Consider the following 21,310-nt stretch of genomic DNA (forward strand, 5'->3'; position numbering starts at 1 on the left):
AGGTGTCAATATATAGTTGCAGGCTCGGCCTATATTGTTGACCTCTGACTGTATCATTCTATATATTCTAACATCCAGAAATCTATAGGCGGGATCTAAAATGTGTCAGCTAATTGAAACATTTTTCTTCCCAGAGAAACAGGAAGTTAAGAAATGACCCCCCCCACCCCCACCCCGGGTTGTCCAGCAAGCATCAGCCATTACTGTCCTCTCAGTCTAGTAGTCTCCCACCCCCCCGCCCCTGTTATCAGCACAAGGCCATCAGCTTTTACCTTGGTAGTGATGCCCTTCCATTAGTCACCCCACCTTATAATACACCCTTGGGGGCAGACTGCTCTATCTGGGCCTTTTCTTTTGTCTAGGATGTCATAACATTTTAAAATAAAACCATTATCCTGGGGATGTTGACAGAGCACATACTGTATGTTATTTCAAGTAGTTCATGCTTTCACGTTCATTCCTACCTGTGAGCTGCTCGGTGAGTCTGCCACTGATGGCCAGTGAGCAGTTCGACCAGAGCAACTGGGGGTTAAGTGCATTGTTCAAGGTCCCCATCGGTAGTGGCATTTGAGGGCGTTTCCTATCAAATTCCTCCATCTACAGCACATTCTCCCTCTCGGTCTGGGAAATCACCTCAAAACCTACCACAGTTATGCCATTTTGCATAATCTCTTCATTTATTTTTATAGCTGGCTGTTCTGCTACCATTGATTCTCCACTGTTTTGGTTGGCTTTTCACTTGTGGGGAATGTATTGTTCATCGTGGTCTATTTAACCCATTTGTCTCAGCTCCACTGTAGAATCTTAAAACAACATGTTGGACGGCAGAGTGCTCACGTGTGTGGGCCCGTGTTGTTCATTCAGTTTTCTACTACTCCTGGGCCGTTGCATAAGATGGCATGTCATATTTTATACATGATTGTATGGACCTCTTTGAAGGCATTGTAGTAAAGTAGTAAAGTGTGCTGAAGTGAGGTTTTCCCCTCCATAATGACATTTCCAACTAAATACCAGCAACATGAATCACAGCTTACAAGGTTTCAGTATTAAAGATTTTAGGTCTGTGATCATAATCAATATGAAGAAAAACATTATTTTGTTAAATCATAACTTATTTCCATGTAATTTGCACACATCAGTGCTACTTCTTATTATACGTTGTAGCATGAATGTAAGTCATAAAGAGTTATGTCAGCCTGTAACTTTACTCTAGGATCCATGCTTCCCTCTTTTGTTCCTGGCTCGACTCTTGTTCTTTTCCAGTAATCAGATCTGAAAGTAATCATTGCATTTGGATGTCTGTTTAGCTTTAAGTGACTACCAGCTAAGAAAGCCCCCTCCCCCCCCGATACCTGGTACATCTCCAGTTCTGCCCTGCTCTGACCTCCCTCTTCGCCCCGCCCTTCATCTTGAGCAGGGTTAGCACGTCCTGCACACCGTACCTGTTACACTGCGGTGTAATCTGGATGATCAATGGTGGATGGGAAAGGAGGCTCGGCTCCACTCTGCAGTAACACAATCTGATGCCTCCCCCTTATCTGACCACTGGAGAGGGCTGCTCATGCTCCAACAGCACGACCCTCTGCATCAGCACTTTTCTCTGTCTGTGTGTGTGTGTGTGTGTGTGTGTGTGTGTGTGTGTGTGTGTGGACTGTATGTGTGAATATGAGGGTTGCTGTGCGCGCGCATGCATGTGTCCTGGCAAAAGCCTGAATAATTGATGAGCAGGGGAAGGAGTAAAAGCGCTGCTGGACGGGACAGTGTGTGTGGGAGTGTGTAGAGATGGGGGAGAGAGATACCGTGTGGCAGGAGCCCGGCTACGATGGGCTCTGCAACTACGCCCAAAAAATCACCTCCTGCTTCGGACTGGATGGTAAGACAGGGGGAAAAACAGATGAAGAGGAGGGGGGTGTGTTTCTTCTAGCGTGGAGCAGGATGCAGAAACGGCAGAGGCTGTGAAAATGTTAGGGATGGATTCTGTGAGCGATGTAGATTTTCCTGTGCGCAGCCACAGCAGCCTTGTTTTCTGAGCATGAATGTGTTGATTTACGAGTGTGTGGGCAGTTGTGTCAGAGCTACCACAGAGTGGATGACAATTGGAGGGCAGTGCCTCACTGCAGCAGAATAGCATGTCCTTAGTTACTCTCAGGTCCATGTGTCTGCATGTGTGGGTGTAAAAGTGCACGTCTTTTTGCTTATACCTCACAATCACACTTCTCTTTTCTCTGGAACGAACGAAGCGGCTTTCTGAATGGGAGAATGAAGGTGTGCTTGGAAGCGGAAACTGAATTAAGTCAAATGAGTTGAATACTGTATTGATGTAAATAGTAGATAACCCTGCCATCCTGTTTCTGTGCACCCTCTCAGACAAAGAGGAAAATCATTAAATTTGAAGTGCAGGCCAAGCCCAACATCTCCAGACTAAAAGGATATTGTGCTTTGTCATTGTCTGCTGTGCTTTTCATCATGCTTATGTACCTCAGTGATTGATTTCATTTGGTGGGAGAAAGTAGATGGCTGTGATTAGCCTTATCTGTTTGATGAATACCAGATATCATGGAAGGTCTTTCTGTGTTTCTGCTTTTAGTTGTTCATCTGTTTTTACTGTATGTATGTGAGAGACAGTCCTGTCTTAGCAGTGCAATTTTTTATGGTTTCATAAAAACATAATGTTCTCCGTTTGGCTTCAAACGTATCAGAGCATCTTGTTTTTGTGGAGTTTGCTCAGATTCTCCCTCTGCACCATCCATCTTTTCACCTCCCACCAGGACACGTCCATGACTCAAGATTCACTTCATGCCAAACTCACATTTCCAAGGAAGGTGAATGCAACGTTGACTCAAGAAAGAGTGCTTGTAAAAATTCAATGGCTAGATGTTGGTTATATGGACTTGGCTTGTCAAGAACTCCTTGCAGAAACAAATTTGTCCCAACATTAGGTGGTCTGAAGATTAAAAACTTAATTAAGAACATGCCTTCTTACTAAGTTACATCTTCCAAAATCCTATACCCGGTGTTTCAACGGATAATGGAGAGCCGCTGCTGGCGTTTCCACATCATCTTTTATTGTGAAGGATTCTGCTGATGATTAACAGTGGGTTTGTGCATTGTTGGCTGCTGGAATGACCTTGCTGGTTGTTGACCTTGTAAAGGACTGGCAGACTCCCAAAGCAATCCGCCCTGAAAGTATGTCTTGGATCACTGTGATGCTGTGCACTGATATGCATCCATTTGGTCGTACTGTACATGAGCCCAATGCAAAGTGAATTCACAGAACAACACACTTTGTGAACATAATCATTTTTGAAAGGTCTGACAGAATCTCAGCTCTTCATTGGACAGACAGTGAATAAGCAGAGCGGTGATTGGGGTGCACATTAGGTATAGATACTCCCACCCTACACTGGACCAACTTGATGTAGAGCTACCTAACCCCACCCAGAAGATAATCATAGGCTCGACGTCAGCCCTAAGCTGCTTAAGTCTCCAGGCTGGTTGAGCTGAAGACACTCATAGTGTAAGCTTCTTTCCCTGTTTCTCACTCTGCTCTACCTGCAGCGGAGCGCTTTGTCATACCTGCTGCCTGCAGTTTAGTGTCTCCACCTCAAGGTGGACGCCAGCACTCTTACATCTGCTGCATCTCTGAAGTGACAGGTGGAGGGACCCTAACAGGAGCAGTTTCCACTGGGGATCTCACTGGATATTGCCATGATTTTATGATGAGCTGCTGTGAAGCTCCGGCTCCTTTGTTTCCGTTTCGTGCCTCTATGAACACCCCGCGTTCTTGATGTCCAAAGGCGACAGGATTTTAGAGGGGGTCTGAACCCCGACACTGGCCGACGTCTACCCGCAGTGTTTCACCCTTCTCTGTGGGACAGTTGAAGGGTAGCAGGGCACCATGCCCACTCTGCCCAATCTCAACAGCCTGGGCAAGCTGTGCAGCTCCAGCCGCAGCCACAATGTCGACCGCGTCCGGGTGAAACGCAAGAGCTCGGTCAAACGTATGTCCATCATTGAGGATGGGCATGTGGCTGAGGTCCTGTACCTCATTCCGAAACAATACATGGAGCAGCTGCCCTACCTCGACCCAAATGACTATTACCTGAGTGAGAGGCTGAACGATGTCGCTACAGGTAGGACAGGAGAAAAGATGCATCTCGATCCATCCACGTGAAACATTACAGCCATCCATCTTTAATGATGATTGCTTAATCAATGAGTTGAATGCAAAAAGGTTTTTGCACGGATTTAATGCAAGTACATGGTTCCATGTTTAGACATTCTTGATTGAAGTTACATTTAATGTTATTATTTATTTCCCTGTCACCTGCTTTGCCCCCCTCAACAGTTGTTTGTTAACCACGAGGGGCTGTAGTTTTAGTCCTGTGTTGCAGTTTGACTGCTCTGCTTTGTCCTTTGTTTGCGAGTAGGTGTCTGAAAGTGATTTGATTAGTTGTTGCTCAGTGATTACTTCATTTTAATTGGAAGGCAGTAAGTGATTACACCTCTCACATCTGACCTGTGCACGAGTTACACAACTGCAACTCCCCAACGCCAAAAAATGTTACTGCAAATGTTGAAAGAGTCGGGAAATTAATCACCGTCCGCTCCATAGTTATATAATGCAAACCCATATGCAAGGGCAGACCTGCTGCATTTTGCCAAGCAACAGTACATGAGGAAGCAACATGGTGGCTTACATCAGGATTACAACATGGGCATGAGGACAAATCGAGATTTCCAGACCTTATGTATTCTCTGACTGCGTGCCAGGCGCAGTAGTAAAAGCATCATTGCTTGGCACTTGTTTGCAAATACCCCAGACAGTAGCAACTCCTTCTGTTTCGGAGTTAAAGTTTGATTTTGACTAATAGCCCAGGTTCAAGGAAGGTTTGTGTCTGCAAACTGGCTCTAAATCTCAGAGATCAAGGCTTACGTTAGCCATTTCATTTCTTCAGTGAGCATCAGTTTGACTGATATGCAAGACTTTCAAACTCACAAAGAAACAATAGTCATCATTTTATTCACCCTTAACCGTTTCTGAAACCTCTCTGGTATTGAACCGTCAACCAGACAGCAAGCTGAAACATTGTGTTCACTGTTTCCACACTGGAGACATTGCTGCATTATTTCACTGGTTGGGGGCGATGTTATCCAGAGGTCACCAAGTGATTGATGACACCTCAAAGAAACATGAAAATAAGTCAGCAACCCAAGATTCCTGTGGATTGTAGATTAACAAATGTGATTTGTATGTTTGTCAACTGTCGAATTACTTAAGAAAAGAGAGAGAAATGTTGAAAGAAGGTAGTGAAAACATATTTCTGTGTATTCGGGGTAGCTACAACACAGGAATGTTAATGTAGCACGGGCGAAATACACTTTGAAGAGGGGAACCTGGTTGCACAGGATTGCTGTTCAAATGCTGTTCACTGTCTTGTCACCCATTTGAAAATAGAAACAAGCTGGTGAAGTGCTTGTCAGTATCCAGAAAGAGATAGGCAGGTCTGTCTATGCTCCATGTCTGTCATGCTGTGTGTCTGTTGGATTTGTACAAATCTGCAAATCGTCACTTAGTGCACGGGGTGTTTAGCTGAGAGTGTTGGCATATGTGTGCTATGTATGCATGTGTGTGCGTATGTGTGTGTAGTTGTCTGGCATCCTACAATCCTAACTTTAATCCCACGGGATAACTGTGCAGTATATCCCCACAAACCACTGTTGTTTACCGTAAATGTGACCTCTCGCACTATAATGTCAGTCTGGGTTCACTACTCAAGGCAACAGTCTTTAACTGTAAATCAAATGGCATTGAAATGATGCACACGCTATAGGATAACAGGGCTTAATCTGCACTAATGTGAGGGCTGTGCGGCGTGTAGCTCCCTGACCAAGTTATTAGTGGACAGTGAGACCATCCACAGGTGAGTCAAATACAGTAGAAACCTTTCATCCATGGATAATAGGCTTTGCTCCTCAGGAATTGCTCTTGGCAAGCCTTATGTAGCATGAATGTCCAGCAGCTCCTACAGAGATTATTAAAAGAGGCAAGATGATAATAGGTCCATTACAGAATTAACAGGACATCTTTGTGTTGCATTTAGCAGTTAGAAACCACACTGTAAACCTCTAGTTTTCTTAAGCAGATGGCTGTTGACCAGCCAACATTTGGAAAATAGGCCTTATTAAAGCCACTCAAATCTTTGGCCATACCAAACTCCTTACATGCTTCTCTCCCTTCATAATAAAAAAGGGTGGAGTGCTGGAGAAATGTCCGCTAAACTATTTTTACCGTTATGCCTCCCTGGCATGTCTCCATTGCCCGATGAGAAGAAAACGCCCCTGTGGAAGCTGACGCTGGGCATCCAGCAGGTGGCACAGTTGACGCTGCAGTGGACGAATGCATTCTGAATGCATAATGTGCTGCCTGCATCAGCAATCACAGAGGTGGTGCTGATGCAAAACTATCCCTCCCCCTCAGCCATAGAGAGGCACAGGGGGGGGGGGGGCTCCAGAGTGGGACAGATGGATCAGTGGCCATCCCCGATTGCTGCTGGTGTGACGTGGGCTGACTTACTTCTGAAATCTTATTTTCTTTAGCTCACACATTGAAGTGTCTGCAAACATTGGATTGGTCCCCTGCTATGTCTCAGCTGGGTCTCAGTGGACTTTATTTGCTGCCCAGGAGGCAATTAAGAAATTTTATTAACACAGTATATTGTGGAGTGCAGTACTGTTTAGTTAGTCAGGGCTGAGTGAAATTATAAATCCATACGTTTTGCATTATGCGGGGAGCCGATGGATGAGGTTTAGCCAGAGCGGTTATAATACTAAAACTGTGTGATATTCCAAGCACCAATAGAAACAAGGCAACAAATTGTGTACAAAAGGGGTTTTCCTCAGTTTTGTTTTGTTAGCAGGGTTGACAAGAAATCTTTCACATGGTGATTTCAGTGTCAGATGATATAAGAGCTGGTGTGTTCACCAGGCTCAGCCAGGAACGTGCTCTCCTGCGCTCCCTGTAATTGGATTCTAGAGGATCCTCTAAAGATATTAATACGAAGCTCATGCTAGAGATCACGGTAAGTCTGACCTCCAACCTCAAATGGCCCCTCTTGCCCTCGCATGAAGTCCTCAGTATGCAGTGTGATTATTAACAACTCAGGCCATCACTCTGGATGAGCCTTGCTTTGCTGCATATGATCAGGTTGACAGTGTTGATTGGATCTGGTTAGATAACCCCTGTTTTCTATCATTCTTAACACTGTAGCACTGTGTACTGTAGATAATATCCTCAAGAAGCGCCTGTCATTCAGGCAGAAGTTTTTGAACAGTGGATAATGTGTTTAATACATCTTTTATTTAATTTTAATTATTCATTTTGGTGCTTGGTGCTATAACCACCTCCAGTTACTGTCACGAAAGAGCAACATTTCCAAAAGAAGTCCGTCTTTTATTCCATCGCCTCTTTTCTGATGATTTTAGGGCTTTTAAGTCAGTTTGTCAAATACACTAATTTTTCTTCAGCTGAACCAGTCCTTCGGCGCAGCAGGCTAATTACTGCCCTGAAAAGAGTAATTGATCTCCGCCTGCTGCCCCGCTGTACTGATACAAAGTCTTTGTTGAGGTGTGTGCTATACAGCACAGTGATGTGGTAAAGGGTTGTTCCCAGCAAAATTCACTTTGTTGAACTTTGTACACCTGGAATAGAGTTTGTCTTCATTTTTATTTTCACATCAAACCACACAGTTTTCAGTGGAAGTCAAACTGATGTGCTGTGAGGACAAGATGTTAGAACAGAAAAAGACAGATGTTTTTCTCTTAACTGTCAGTGTCACCGTTTATCTCTACATGTGTGTCTCTAATAGCATGTGCTGTGTGTGTGTGTGTTTCTGCATTAATGCTGTTGTGTGTGTGCTTAAAGGTCTGGTTTTGGGGATTTGGGGTTTCTGTTCTTGGTCACACAGAAGCAGCAGCGGCAGCCACCTGGTTGCTGCAATGAGGAGGCGGCTGACACAACAGAGGGGCTGAGAGGGAGCAGGAGGGGAAGAGGGAGGAGGAGGAGGAGGAGTGGGCAGAGGAGGAGGAGGAGGAGGAGAGGGATGGGAGGAAAACAGGCAGTCGGGAGGCAAACCCCACGCTGTAGCAGTGTTTTCGGGAGGAGAGCTTAGCAGCGCCTACACCTCTCTCTCTCTCTCCCTCGCTCTCTCTCTCTCTCTGGTGTCTCGGCTCTCTCTCTCTTTTGCTCTTCAGTCTTGACTAAAAAAAGGAACTAGCAGCTCCTCCTGTGTTACTGGTGATCGATACCCGGAGCCTTTTCTGGTGCAGATTTGGATTCCAATGGTCATGGTCAAAGAAAAAGGTATTCCAGCGGTCGTGGTCAGAGTGTGTGTGTGTGTGTTTTTAGGGGATTTGTTGTGCTTGTCGTGCTGGCTGCAGCGAGTGTAGATGTGCAGCATGTCCAGTTGGATTTGCACTGCTGTGTCTGACTGAATTGTTAGTCTCTGAATTGATTATTTTTAGACGTGTGGATATGTGATATAGTCACGGTAATGTGGACATGGTTTTTCTTTATGTGGGTGTGTGTGTTGCTTGCAAAAGGCCTGACTAATGACACAGTCTAAACGTGCAACATATTGACATATTCTCTCTAGCTGAAGACTTGAGCGTGCTACGCCCTTCTCAACACTCTCGAGTAGCTGATGCTTGGGTTGGAGTCGGCTTAATTTGGCAGCGTCAGTCTTTATGTAAATGTATGCTGGAGCAAAGCATCTGGCTTGTCGTAGAGGAGCTTGACGCCAAATGTGAAACGTTCAGGGTGACAATGTGCAGATAGTTCCGGGTTAAAGCGGTCGGTCTTTTCGGTCTGAACAAAAAGCTAACGTGTAGAGAGGAGAAGTGGAGCACTAGTGCAGGGATCCACACTGCGCAGAGCTATGGACCTGCACTCTCTGTCTCTCCCTCTCCCTCTCTCTTGCTCGCTCTGTCTGCAGCCGTTGCCATGGTGACCATCTAAAAGGTACACTCCATTGTTGTCAGCTGTGGCCTCATTCATAGTGTCCTGTTAAAAGAAAAAAGATGATTGTTTCCACCTATAACTGAGGTCGCCCAGCTGCGTGGGATGAATTAGGTGAAGTCAGGGGGCATGTTCCAGAGATATTAACATTCCCGGCAATTTGCAGGGGCGCGTGGTCATGAGGTTGACCATTGTTTGTCTGTATGACTCACAGCAAGCAGCTACATAGGCACAATTTTCTATAATATATTGTCTTGTTTATTCAGAAGAGAAGCAATGCCAACAATCCTCTGCTTTTAGACTTTTTTTAAACACTTAGAAAAAATAAGGACAAATATTTAAGTAATAAGTGTGTAACTATGAATGCTACTAAAAGCAAAGTATTACGTTGCCATTTTCCACAGTATAGTAGTAAGTCATTATAAGGTCACCATTACACTCCCTTAAGTCTCTTAATAGTGTCTAACCAGCTTGATGTATTACTCCCGTGATTCAGTGGATGCTTTATGAGCTAATCTTCCAGCTTGTGTAGACAAACAGAGTTTGTCCTCTGTGTGTGGGCATGTGATATTTTTATGTTTTGTCTGAAAATATTTCTATCACTGAAAAACCCCCAACATGTTCCCAGATTTATTTTGACAGATATGAGTGTGTAGGTTTGTTTATGTATCTGACAGCACACTGGTGGCTGGAGGCGGCGCCCGGCCTCTGGAGCTGTTCTCTTGATGTGGATTCGACCGGCCGCAAAAGAAAAGGGCCTTTGCCATCGAGTTCCCTGCGTGCTGGCAGAACATCCCTAACCTCTGGCTGCCACATGTTCATCTCCCAAAATCCCTCTGAAAGTTTTCGTACACTTAACCGGCTACCTCGCCTGCCGACTCTTGGGATCTTTTGGTGGCAGGAGGCCTGTCCGGGTTTACCGTCCACATTTAGAGGCCTCGTTTTTCATTCCTCTAAACAGAAGCTTTTGCGACTTAAGATTTCATTGCATATCCTCCAGGGATCTCATCATGCAATCTGTCTGAGGCCAGGTGGGCTCTGTACCATCAGGAACGCACAGCTGACCAAATACTGAATTACACTGTATGCTCAGAATGATGAATCATAATAAAAGGATTGCAGTGTTAGCGTTTTGTCTGCTTGCAGGCGGTTGTCCTATTTTCAAAGCCAAGAATACTCCTGAAATAGTTTGTAATTTATTGAAGCCATGTGTACCCAAGGTAGTCTCATCTTCTTCTTTTTTTTTACCTCGACCCACACGTGCTTCTGAGATTTGTGCACATTTGTGCAAGCAGTTGATTAATTGAATTTGCGTAAGACGCTCTGCTGACTCTGTGCAATGAGATGAACGTCATCATCACCTGCATCGTGCAGGGAACCACCAACTCCCAGAACTCCCTGCATTCACAATCAGAACATTTCCTTTTTGACACGAATGTCATGTGCCTCTGTAGCTGCCTCCCGTGATTTCGCAGTGCTGCAGACAACTGCAGTGGTGCCTCATCTTTGAAGCTTGCCAGTGTCTACCCCCTGAAAGAGGAGCTAAACCCTTTCACAGACGTTAATGCAACACTCTCATAGACACTCTCATAGTGTTTGTACAGCTGGCACACAGGACCAGAATATACAGATGAGATAAGTGGTCGGCCGGGGCAGAGACAGTCACAGACCTAAAATATACAGACTAAAACAGCACGGGCGACATGAGAATCACAGACTGTAGCCATATACATTGTGCCAGTCGACAAACATCCTCCCTGTCTGGCATCAATCGGTTTGATTATCAGAGGAAATACGACCCAGGAGTGAGGGGGCAGTAATGGGCCGTCATTCAGAGGCAAAGAGCCAAGGCCTCCATCAGCTCTACAAACACAATGGCTTCTGCAGTTCATGAAGCCACCATTGTCTCCTCTCAGAGAAGTGGCTGGACTGTAGCCCCTCTCTCTGTTCATCAGGTATTATTATTATTATGTACCTACCCAACAACAAACGCTCCGCACTGTAGGGTTCAACCATTCAGAGCAGATCATTATTCCAAACCCACGTCCCTGAGGATTAGTTACTCAAGGTTGGGAGGTTGGGGGGCCTGGTGGAGGCCGATAGGGCCCCCCCCCCTGCAATTTGTGCCCGCGTTTGAAGTGCTTTGTCTGGGACGCTGGTGGTGGGGCGGAGGGGCGGGCAGGCAGTGAACACAGCCATACATATTCATGGCGGGGAGGGTTAAGAGCTTCTTGTTATGTCTGGGTGATAAAGAGCTCCACACGCCCTCCCCCCAAACGCACGCACGCACACACACACACACACACACACACACACACACACACACACAAACACACACACACACACACATTCATCCGATCACGCTTTGGGATTTCATGGTGGGCACATTTTGTGCCCTTTGATATTCATTATAGGTCAGACCCCCTTGGAATATTCCATCCCAAACTGGTTGAATTGGATGGATATCGGAGTAAAAAGTGTGTGTGTGTGTGTGTGTGTGTGTGTGTGTGTGTGTGTGTGTGTGTGTGTGTGTGTGTATTTTGTTGCCTATGAAGCAGACACATCTGGGGCCAAAAGTGGAGATGACTGCTTTTGCTACTCTCTTCATCCGTCTCTCTTTGTAACACACACACACACACACACTCATACACACTGAGGCACATGCAAGCATACTGTACAGACACACACACAAACACACACTCCTTTGGGGCTGCTATCTGTCTGTACTGGAAACTCTTGTGTCTGTGACTCTTACAGTAACAAAGGCGGTGAGCGACTGAATATTTTATTAGCTCTTTTCATCTCTCATCTATTGTTTAATTAAATTCCCCTTTTCCCAGTGCATTTCCAAACCGCTACTATGGCTTTACATTCCTCTGGGTTTCATGGTCGGAAATGAAGGCAACAAAGTCTGAATCTTCCTCAGCAGGTCCCGCGCTCTCTGTCAGTAACCCCACTCTATTGTTATTTACCAGCGAGGCCCAGCGCACGTGTTACGGGAAAATCTGTCCTCAAGGGATTCAAGATGGCCTTCTTCATTTCCCTCCAGAGTATCGTCTGAAGCCTTTATTATTGCCAACGCAGCTAGGCTCTGCTTAAATGGGTGGGGGGTGGAGAGAGCAGCCCCCTTTCCTTTGCGCCTGGCTTTGGGATGCTCTGCTGGTTATTGTTCCCTCAGCACCATCGTTGTGTGTGTGTGTGTGTGTGTGTGTGTGTGTGTGTGTGTGTGTGTATTCATTGTGTGTTTAGGCTCATATCAGTCACTTTATCCCCTGGTGACGAGGCAGGACAGATCACTCTGTCAGCACAGCCAACACATCCAGCCCAGAATGAGGAATGCGAGCAGCAGTCGGAAAAATTGTACTTCTGTATATTTCACAGTAAGTTGCTCAGTGCTGAGGTTGCTTCGTGCACCGCGTTCTTACTTATTCATAGCATTATATAATATACATTCTAGCAAATCAAGCGCCATTTTTCTGTCATCACAAGAACCCCTAAAGACTCACTGATGGATTTATTTCAAATCCATGTTATTGAAGTCATGCTTTTGTAGACATAGAGTCATAAGTGAGGAGACCTGCTAAATATTTGAAAGAGATCTCACTAATGGATTTAATGTCCAAACAAATCCTACAAATGGTTCAGTTTGAATCCTTTCAGCAAATTTAACAGCCCTTTTCATGTTGGCTTCCTTAATTTTTATGAAACACCATGTAGAGTACCCGTCTCAGCTTGATTTTGCCACAGTCTCCCTCTGTGCAGCCTCTGCTGAGGCAAACACTTTACAGTAGAAGAGGCGGGGTTAAGCTGGAAAAACACACAGCGCTCATGGATTCCCATACAGACCTCATTTTTTTAGATCTTCTGTTTGCATGGGATTCAAACATCTGTCTTGGATTTTTGTCAACCTGTTATGACGTTAGCGGTGTTGACTTTTCCATACTGGGCTGTCCCCGCTGACAACACAACGCTCTGAAATGTTAAAAATAGTAAGTCAGCAGGCTCAAAGAGAGACTTTTGGCATCACAACAATGAAATATAAATATACTTTAAAGCTGCTTTAATCAGTATTTTTATATTAATATTGGATAAAATGACTATGTGTGTTGTGAAAGTTTTAGGGTGAGGTGACAAACCACATCATCTCCACCTCTCTCTGCACTTCCCTTCAGCTCTACGGAACTTTTTTGTGTTTTTTAACACATTGCTTTCATTTTACGGCCTGCAAGCATTTTGGCTCAATCTCATTAGCACTGGTTTCAGATGTAGCAGGCAGTGATTTTTGGCAAAAAGAGCTCTAAAAACCCTCTTTGCACTACAAACCCAGCACCAAATGACAGAAAGACAAAGCAGCAACACATAACTAACATGCAAATGTGTTTACTTTTTTTCAGCAGCGAGTAGTGTAAAGGATTACAATTTGAAATCCAGTAATTTCATTACAGTTACTAATCCCAGAAATGTTTTGTTACTTTGACATTTGTGAGTCGATGTTCACTGTTTACCAGGAGTTTGATGGAGATTTGATGTCAGTTTGGTCTCTCTGCGTTCAGACGGATGTGAGTTGTGGGAATGCAGAGTTTCTAAAAGAGGAGAAAAGTTGTCTTTTTCTGATGTTGTGTTGTCTTTCACTATATTAACTCGATAGAGTGATAACATGTCAATGCTATGTTCAAATACTTAAAAATCAATTTATGCGTGTTTAAATGTGCATGAATCAAATTTTAGTTTTGTTTTTTGTGTCAAGAGCATTAAAAAGTTTATTGAAAAGAATGGAGCTATGTTGGAAACAAGTCTCTCTCCTTAGGATATACCTGTTCTTACTTATTTTGTAGTTTTGGCCATTATTCCTATGAGTAATAATGCCATTGCACTCACCAAATAAACTGGATGTTTTTCCTTTGAGTTGCTCCAGGATGAATGGTGTGCATGAGGTTTAAGATGTTACATTGTGTACATGTTTGTAGAGTGCAGTTACCCAGATGGCCTCTGTTTTTCTGTTGAGGTGCGATGTCACACACACACAGAGCTGCTGAGACTCAGCTCACTGTCACAGTAGTCTGGTTCACCCAGAGATGACTCATTGTCCTGCTGAGTGTAATCACATCACAGACACCAGGGAGACAGATCCTCCACCCTCCAACCCCTCGCACCCACATTCTTTCCATCCTGTTATCCCGTCTTCTTCTTTCACTGTTCACAACTCACAACTTCTCTCAGTTCCTTATTAATCCAAATTAGACTGATGCTCTGTGAATTGTATCCACTATGTAAGTGGCATAGGGCAATTTAGACTGCCCCCAGAGGATGAATCAAAGACTGTTGAAGTGTCTGGTCATGAAATAATGTTCTGAAGACTGGGCTCTCTTGCTGATTTGATTTTACCGCAATTAAGCCATCTCTCAATATCTGCTACTGTAGCAGTGGGCTGCAAGGTAGGCAGAGTCATCAATAATCCAGAGTAAAGTCTCTCTTTGGTAGACCATCAATTGGTCATGATATTTCTGTGCCTTTGGTGGTGTCTTATTTTAGCGTTGCAGACTAATGATTCATTGCAGAGCAGAAAGAGCAAAGATCCTTTCATGTGTATTCTCAGTGTGTGTGTGTGTGTGTGTGTGCATGTTTGTGTGTATGTGTATCTTTGTTTGAAAAGGAGAGAGAACTGAGAGGATGAAAGAGAGAGACTGCCTAGCTAGTTAATGCTCCTGAATGTGAAATAATCTGCCGGTTTCAGAATAGCTGATAGACTGTGTGCAGTGCGGCACTGCAGCAATATTTACATCCCGTACAGTAGAGCGGGATTAATGTCTGCCCATGTCAGGGGCGGCCAAACTTTTCACCGAGGAGGGCCACAGGCTGACATATCACAGATCTAAAGATAACACTGGATAGTGCTTGTAGAGATAAAGCAAGTTGATAATGGCGTCTCTGTCTTCTGTATTGTGATGGCTGTCACAATAGGTCACATTAAGAAAGTGATGTCTAAATCTTCACTCAGATTAAGATCTTTGCATCTTAGCTAGTGTAACCAGAGTCATTTAAACTGCACAAGCGTGGTTAGCAATGTTGATCTGTCGGCCCATTACTTTGGTTCAGACTGAAATACCTCCTGGTCCCCGGAGAATGAAGCCCACTGACTTTGGTGATCCTCTTTTCTTCTTTTACCACCAGCAGAAGAAGATTTTCATGTATCCAGTGAAATATCTCAACATCTGTGTGATGCATTGGCACAAAACGTGGTACAGACATTCATGGTTCCCACACGATGGATCCTCATGACTTTTTCTCCAGTACCACCATGAGGACAACGTTCATGGCTTTGTGTGATTTGTTGGATGGATTGGCATTAAAATGTGATACAGATACTCCCCTCAGGATGAATTTTAATCTCTTTGGCGATCACTTTACTTTTCATAGAGTGTAATCATCAGGTCAAACTTTATGGACTAAACTAATGACATTCCTATCAGACTCACTGTACTTTCTGTTCAATGCTAATTTACTAAACTAAGATCTCTAACATAGTAAACATTACACCTGCTAAACATCAGAATGCTAACATTGTCATTGTGAGCATGTTAACATGCTGATGTTAGCCTTCAGCTCAACGCACAGCTGTGCCAAAGTACAGCCTCATAAAGCTGCTAGCGTGGCTGTGACTTCATCTTGTTTAAAGTCGCTCTTCTACTTCACACTCTGACCTCATTCTTATTCTTGTTGTGTCGCGTAGCCTTTAGAGTGTAGCTTTGAAACATATTTGTCACTTACTTTTTGTTTTATTCAATGTCTTTATTAGCATGGGACACAAGTTAATCTCGCGCTGTGTTTTGCGCAAAAAGAAGCCACATATAACATGCACTGCAGAATCATTAGTGGGAACATAAGCTAGGCATAGACAGCAAATGGCCCATGATATTCCTTTTGAGGATGAAAGCACAGTAAACTCAATAATGATCGTATCAATATCCTTTTAGCGTGCCATTTACAGAGCCTGGCTCCCCTCAGCATTTTTGACTCTCCATCCTCCACTGATCAAGACGGACTATATTTAGGTTGCTGCCCTCTAGAGAGCCTATCTGGGCCGTGAACCCCAAGTTGTGCTGTCCTGCTCAACGTTGTTCTTTTTTTACCCTGACAGGCTCTCAGCAGTGGGTCTTTATCTCTGGCGCCTCTTGTGTGATGCTGCTGCAGATTCAGGTTCTTGTGCAGAGCGTGTCCTCAGATGAACACAATTTAAAAAAAAAAAAACACTTACAGAACCTTCTATGGCTACCACATGCATCGACCACGATGACTCATCAACGTTACAGCTCAATTGTAATGTTAATGTCTCCTCTCTTGCAGTGGCTCATGCGCAGGACACACACCACCACTCCACAGAGAAGCCCCTGATTCAGTGCTACAAGTGCGGAGAGCCATGTAAGGGCGAGGTGCTGCGGGTGCAGAACAAGCACTTCCACCTCAAGTGCTTCACCTGTAAAGGTACAGCAACACACCGCTGATTAACGAGAATAATCCTGAAACAACCTTTCAAGAATTTCACTTAACTGACAGTTAACTGCATATTGCTGATTGGCCATTTTATGTAATTAATGAAATAACAGGTGTTGAAAGGGTTTCACTATTATTTACTGCTTGTGATTTGGCCTTACTCCATGTGAGACAACTCTAGTATTGTGATCAAAAAGACCAGTCTTTGGTAAGTTATTTGTTTACAATTCAGATCTGAGACAGCTTAGATTTGTTTCTGAATAGGAGAAGAAGAATGTGGGGGTTGTGTGAAAATTGGCAGATAAGGTGTGAAGTTTTAAAATTCATAGCTAATTTGATACTGTCACAATAGTAGGACATTTGCTTCCTTTCATTCAGTGCATGCTGCTGAATGCTGCCTATGCTGACGACAGTTGTGTTTTGTAAAATACGATTCTCCCCTATGATGTTTACAGGTATAGAGGAGCCATATGTCTGATGGCACTTTAGGTAAAAAGACAAAAGTTTTCCCTGACTTTCCCAAAAAGTATCCCAATCACACAAAAGAGCAGTACAAGTCCCTAAAGGCCACAACGTCCTTTCCATCCTCCTCTAACGAGGGGGATACATGGTGGCGTTCTCAGACCTACATAATTCAATTAAAGTACCATCCCGACTGCTATGACCAGTGACGATGCAAATCCTTCTGCGTTTAACCTTATTACCGATGGACTTCTGGCATGCTGGCATGATTACGATGCTGCCGCCCACGGCCGACCAAGCAGTCTCACTCTTGTAGGCTGAACCTGGCCCCGCTGAAGCCCTCGTAGTTAATCTGTGACTGGAGCGCTGATACAGTGTTAGCTTAGTTCACCAAGGGCCCAGAATAACACAAGCAAACACTGAGATTAGTACCTAATTCTGTCCTTTACAAGTGGATATGCATGCCTTTAGAGAGTCGGTGGTACTATAAGTGTATGTGTGTGTGCGTGCACAAGTAGTCGGTTGTCGAAGATGACAGGACAGTTCTAATGGCCAAAAGACACACTGTTCCAGTCCTTGCTCTAAATGTATATGTGCTGTTGTCAGTCTCCACACTGTAGGAGGACTAATGATAATTATCAGTTGTGGTCATGCCAGGTTGACTGAGCTCATTGGCACTCAACGGTTATTAAGAGGTACTATCCCTTTGCAGACAAATCCAAAACCGCTGCTTTTTGCATGCTTTCATCTCATTCCACGAAAAGCACAAAAGCAAAACCTTCCAGTTTCCCTGAATTCACTTCCATTCCAATTTCGTAAATTGACCCTCTTAAGTTTCCAAAAGGGCATTTTATGTAATGGCATGCATCTGTTGAAAAGCTGAGGTGGTTGGACATCACTGTCAAAGGTCACCAAATCTCCGCTGCTGGTTTTCCCTCGACTCAGTTAGCTTACAAGCTAATCTCATCACCCCTGAGCCCTAATGCAATTAAATCTGATTCTCTCCCTCACTCGCTCCCATTCATCCCCAGGATTTAGCGTGGCTCATTGCATAAGAATGATTAGGTGCGGTCATCTCAAACATCAAAATATTTTCCCTATTAGCCATGGCGTTTCCAAAAGGCTATTAAATTCCCAGGCTCGCTCTGTGGTGCTGGAATGGTTGACTGCGTGGCCCATGTGATCATTATGTGGTTGAAATACTGTACATACAGACACGCCTTATGTCTCAATCGTGATCGTACAAACCATATGTGGAGTTTACACAGTATATGCAGTCACCTGTTCTGTCTGGCAAAAAGTGAGTCTTGATAAATGGGGAAAATGCAGGAAAAATCAAAAAGAAGTAAAGAACTATTACTAATGTTTTCTACTTTTTTGCTAGTGCAATGACTGATGTCCCTTTGATGAAATTTGTGGAGGGAAAAGTGAGGTTTCTGGAATATAAAATAATAATATTATTTGATATGAGAATGTTATAATGTCACATGGAAAAAGAGTGGCCACCACACCCTGAATGATTTCACTTATGGTTCCTAGAAGATGAATCCTAATAACTTGTAACGATCCCCTGGCTTTTCATCGAGTGCCACCATGAGGTTGACATTTGTGTTTTTGAATGAAATGTCTCGACTATTGCCATTGGAGGGATTATCATGAAACTATTTGATGGCTTGTCATGAGATTTAGTACAGACATTCATGTCCCCCTCAGGATGAACTGTAACTTTCTACATAGCACCACAGGACCAAATTTTAATTTGTCCTGTACTTTATGACCAAATACGCAAAAACGTTCCCATCAGCCTCAGCTGTACTTTAGTCCTAATAAGCAAACGTTCATGCATGCCACACGCTAAACTAAGATGGTGAACATTAGACCTGCGAAACATCAGCATGTTAGCTTTGTCATTGTGAGCATATTAGTGTGCTGTCACTGGCATTTAGCTCTAAGCACTGCTGAGCCTTACTCCAGCCTCACAGAGCTCCTAGCGTGACTCTCTGGATTTGAGCATATCACACACAGGTGATGGTCAAAGCACGTCGAGTTAAAAACTGTTTCACGATGGACTGATGGCCAAAAAAAGTAAAAAGCTGCAAATCTTTAGCCACCCTGACTGTCTCCGCTTGATATTGCAGAGATGAAAGCCATTGCAAGCCATCAACCTCTGTTATGGCCAATCTTTCATATGATCAGTAGTAAAACCCAGTAACAGCATCACACCAACATTAAAATATCCCAAACTCTCAATTCTTCCCTGAGAAGTATTTCTCGCTTTGCCAGCCTTTCATGTTTGTGTAGACGACAAGGTTGTATTTGAATGGAAGGAAGCTTGTTGGAGACTGACAGTGTAGTATGGAGTATTTAGAGCCAGTTATCTTCAGAAACAGATCAAGGCCACTTCCTGGGCTACACAATTGTAGAATTGTTGTTTCATTGACCAGTCTACCTCCACACTGACAATGAAAAGACCTTGAATAGTAGTGCTGATTAATCCACACGAGCCCTCAATGCAGAGTTCCTCCAAAAGAGGGAAGGTTCAGGTTTTTTTTCTCCTGGTGACTGTGAACACCGCTGATGAAAGGATTTTACGTTACGCTTCACATTGTAACGCACAGAGCTGTTAAAATCTATTTTTCACAGATTTTTTAGTCAGCATCCATTTCATGTCAGTGAGCCTCTCGGGATTACACAGACTAGCAAGTCTTAACAAAGCCATTGATGCGTGGAGGAGCTGGGCAGCTTGATGGTTGGATGCTTTATGTGTTATATGGGCAGAGCAATAAATGAACTGACTCGCAGAGTGCCAATGTGTGTGTGTGTGTGTGTGTGTGTGTGTGTGTGTGTGTGTCCCGTACAGTGTGCGGCTGTGACCTCGCCCAGGGGGGCTTCTTCATGAAGAATGGAGAGTATCTGTGCACGCTGGACTACCAACGCATGCACGGCACCCGCTGCAATGGCTGTGGGGACTTTGTGGAGGGGGAAGTGGTCACTGCCCTGGGCAAGACCTACCACCCTGCCTGCTTCGTCTGCACTATCTGCAAGTAAGACGCAAAGACTTACATTAGCTGACCACAAAGAAACCAGAAAGTTAACTCTTAACTTGTGAATTGTAGAAATACCATAACTATGTTGCAAAATACACAAGTATTCATCTGTAGCTTTGGAAAACTATTTGGGCACAGATCTGACTAACAGAGAGCAAAACGTAACTTAGGGAGAAAACAGGGACATACCCATTTAAAGAGGTTTGGAAAGTGTATTAGGTCAATAATAATTTAATAGTAAAGTATCTCAGCCTTCCTGATTGAATTTGTGCTCAAAACACATCTTTGGCTGAGTTTGACTTGAATTTGCTCATTGGTTTCCATTATATCTATCGATTCTGTCCATAATCTCCACAAATGCCACTCTATAGAGTTACCTAGATCTCACTTGCATTGTACAGCTCAGTACAGTGATAATGAAATCATGTGAAGTGACGGACAAACAAAGTTCAAGATGGCAGGAATACCAGTACACGGTGTACAGTACCATGCCGTGTGTCACGTCTGCGTCATCTGACAAAAATGGCCTCCTCGGGCGCACAGTGTTGACACACATCCACATCATTACGTCCTGTCATCTGAAGCCACATCAGACAGCCTGCAAGCCACAGCTAATAAACTTACACTTACCATGGGGCCACAGCTCATGTCTTGTTGACCGATTTGTTGATGTCACCCTGCTTCCAGACGACCGTTCCCTGCCGGGGACAGGGTGACCTTTAACGGGAAGGACTGTCTGTGTCAGTACTGTGTCGAGCCCATGTCTCCAGGACCAAAGGACATCCTGGGCTCCAGCAGTAAGTAGCCATTGTCTATTAAACACATGCGCACAGGTTTAATGCACAAGAAGACATTCGCTTTTCTGTGATGCTATTTCGGCTTCCACACAGAATTGGGAGGTTTTGCCGCAGGATTGTGAAAGTGAAAGTGGATTAAAAAGGAAGGAAGGAATTAAAAAAGTTTTAGAATAAAGAGCTTTCAGGTATGATTCATGCATGACATTTAATGTAGCTGTTGTCATTTTAGCTGTGATATTTATGCTGTGAAGAAGTCATCATGCCCACACATTATTAGCATACATTTAATTGAACACCGACCAAAATGTTCAAATCTATGCAAGACTTTAAAACTTTATGTGGAATTGTGAACATTAACCCCTTCGCAAGCAGCAGCCTGTTGGTGGGTCAGCTATTACAGTGTTGTGCAGCCAAACATTGTTCAAACCAATAAAACTTTGAATACTAGTGGAGATCCAAAAGTTTCCAAACCAAAAATGTCAGGCTGCATTTTGGGG

The 21,310-nt window shown here is 44.0% G+C and overlaps 1 protein-coding gene across 7 annotated transcripts in view; it reads left to right on the forward strand.

Annotated features, from left to right (window-relative positions):
• The first annotated feature begins 3,898 nt into the window (after window positions 1–3,898).
• Window positions 3,899–21,310, forward strand: part of LOC139294466 (actin-binding LIM protein 1-like) — a 31,299-nt gene continuing 13,887 nt past the window's right edge. For 5 of the 7 annotated variants that reach the window (XM_070916371.1, XM_070916373.1, XM_070916370.1 and 2 more), the window contains exons 1-4: window positions 8,313–8,362; window positions 16,361–16,498; window positions 19,830–20,013; window positions 20,704–20,813. In XM_070916371.1, the coding sequence (XP_070772472.1) occupies window positions 8,341–8,362; window positions 16,361–16,498; window positions 19,830–20,013; window positions 20,704–20,813 (454 nt within the window). In that variant the 5' untranslated portion in view covers window positions 8,313–8,340. Of the gene's footprint in view, window positions 4,134–8,312; window positions 8,363–11,084; window positions 11,106–16,360; window positions 16,499–19,829; window positions 20,014–20,703; window positions 20,814–21,310 lie in introns of those variants that run through there. The other 2 variants (XM_070916369.1, XM_070916368.1) reach the window with 2 other exon arrangements.

Source organism: Enoplosus armatus, chromosome 12 (genome assembly GCF_043641665.1).
Source record: "Enoplosus armatus isolate fEnoArm2 chromosome 12, fEnoArm2.hap1, whole genome shotgun sequence".
NCBI classification, from domain to species: Eukaryota; Metazoa; Chordata; class Actinopteri; order Centrarchiformes; family Enoplosidae; genus Enoplosus; species Enoplosus armatus.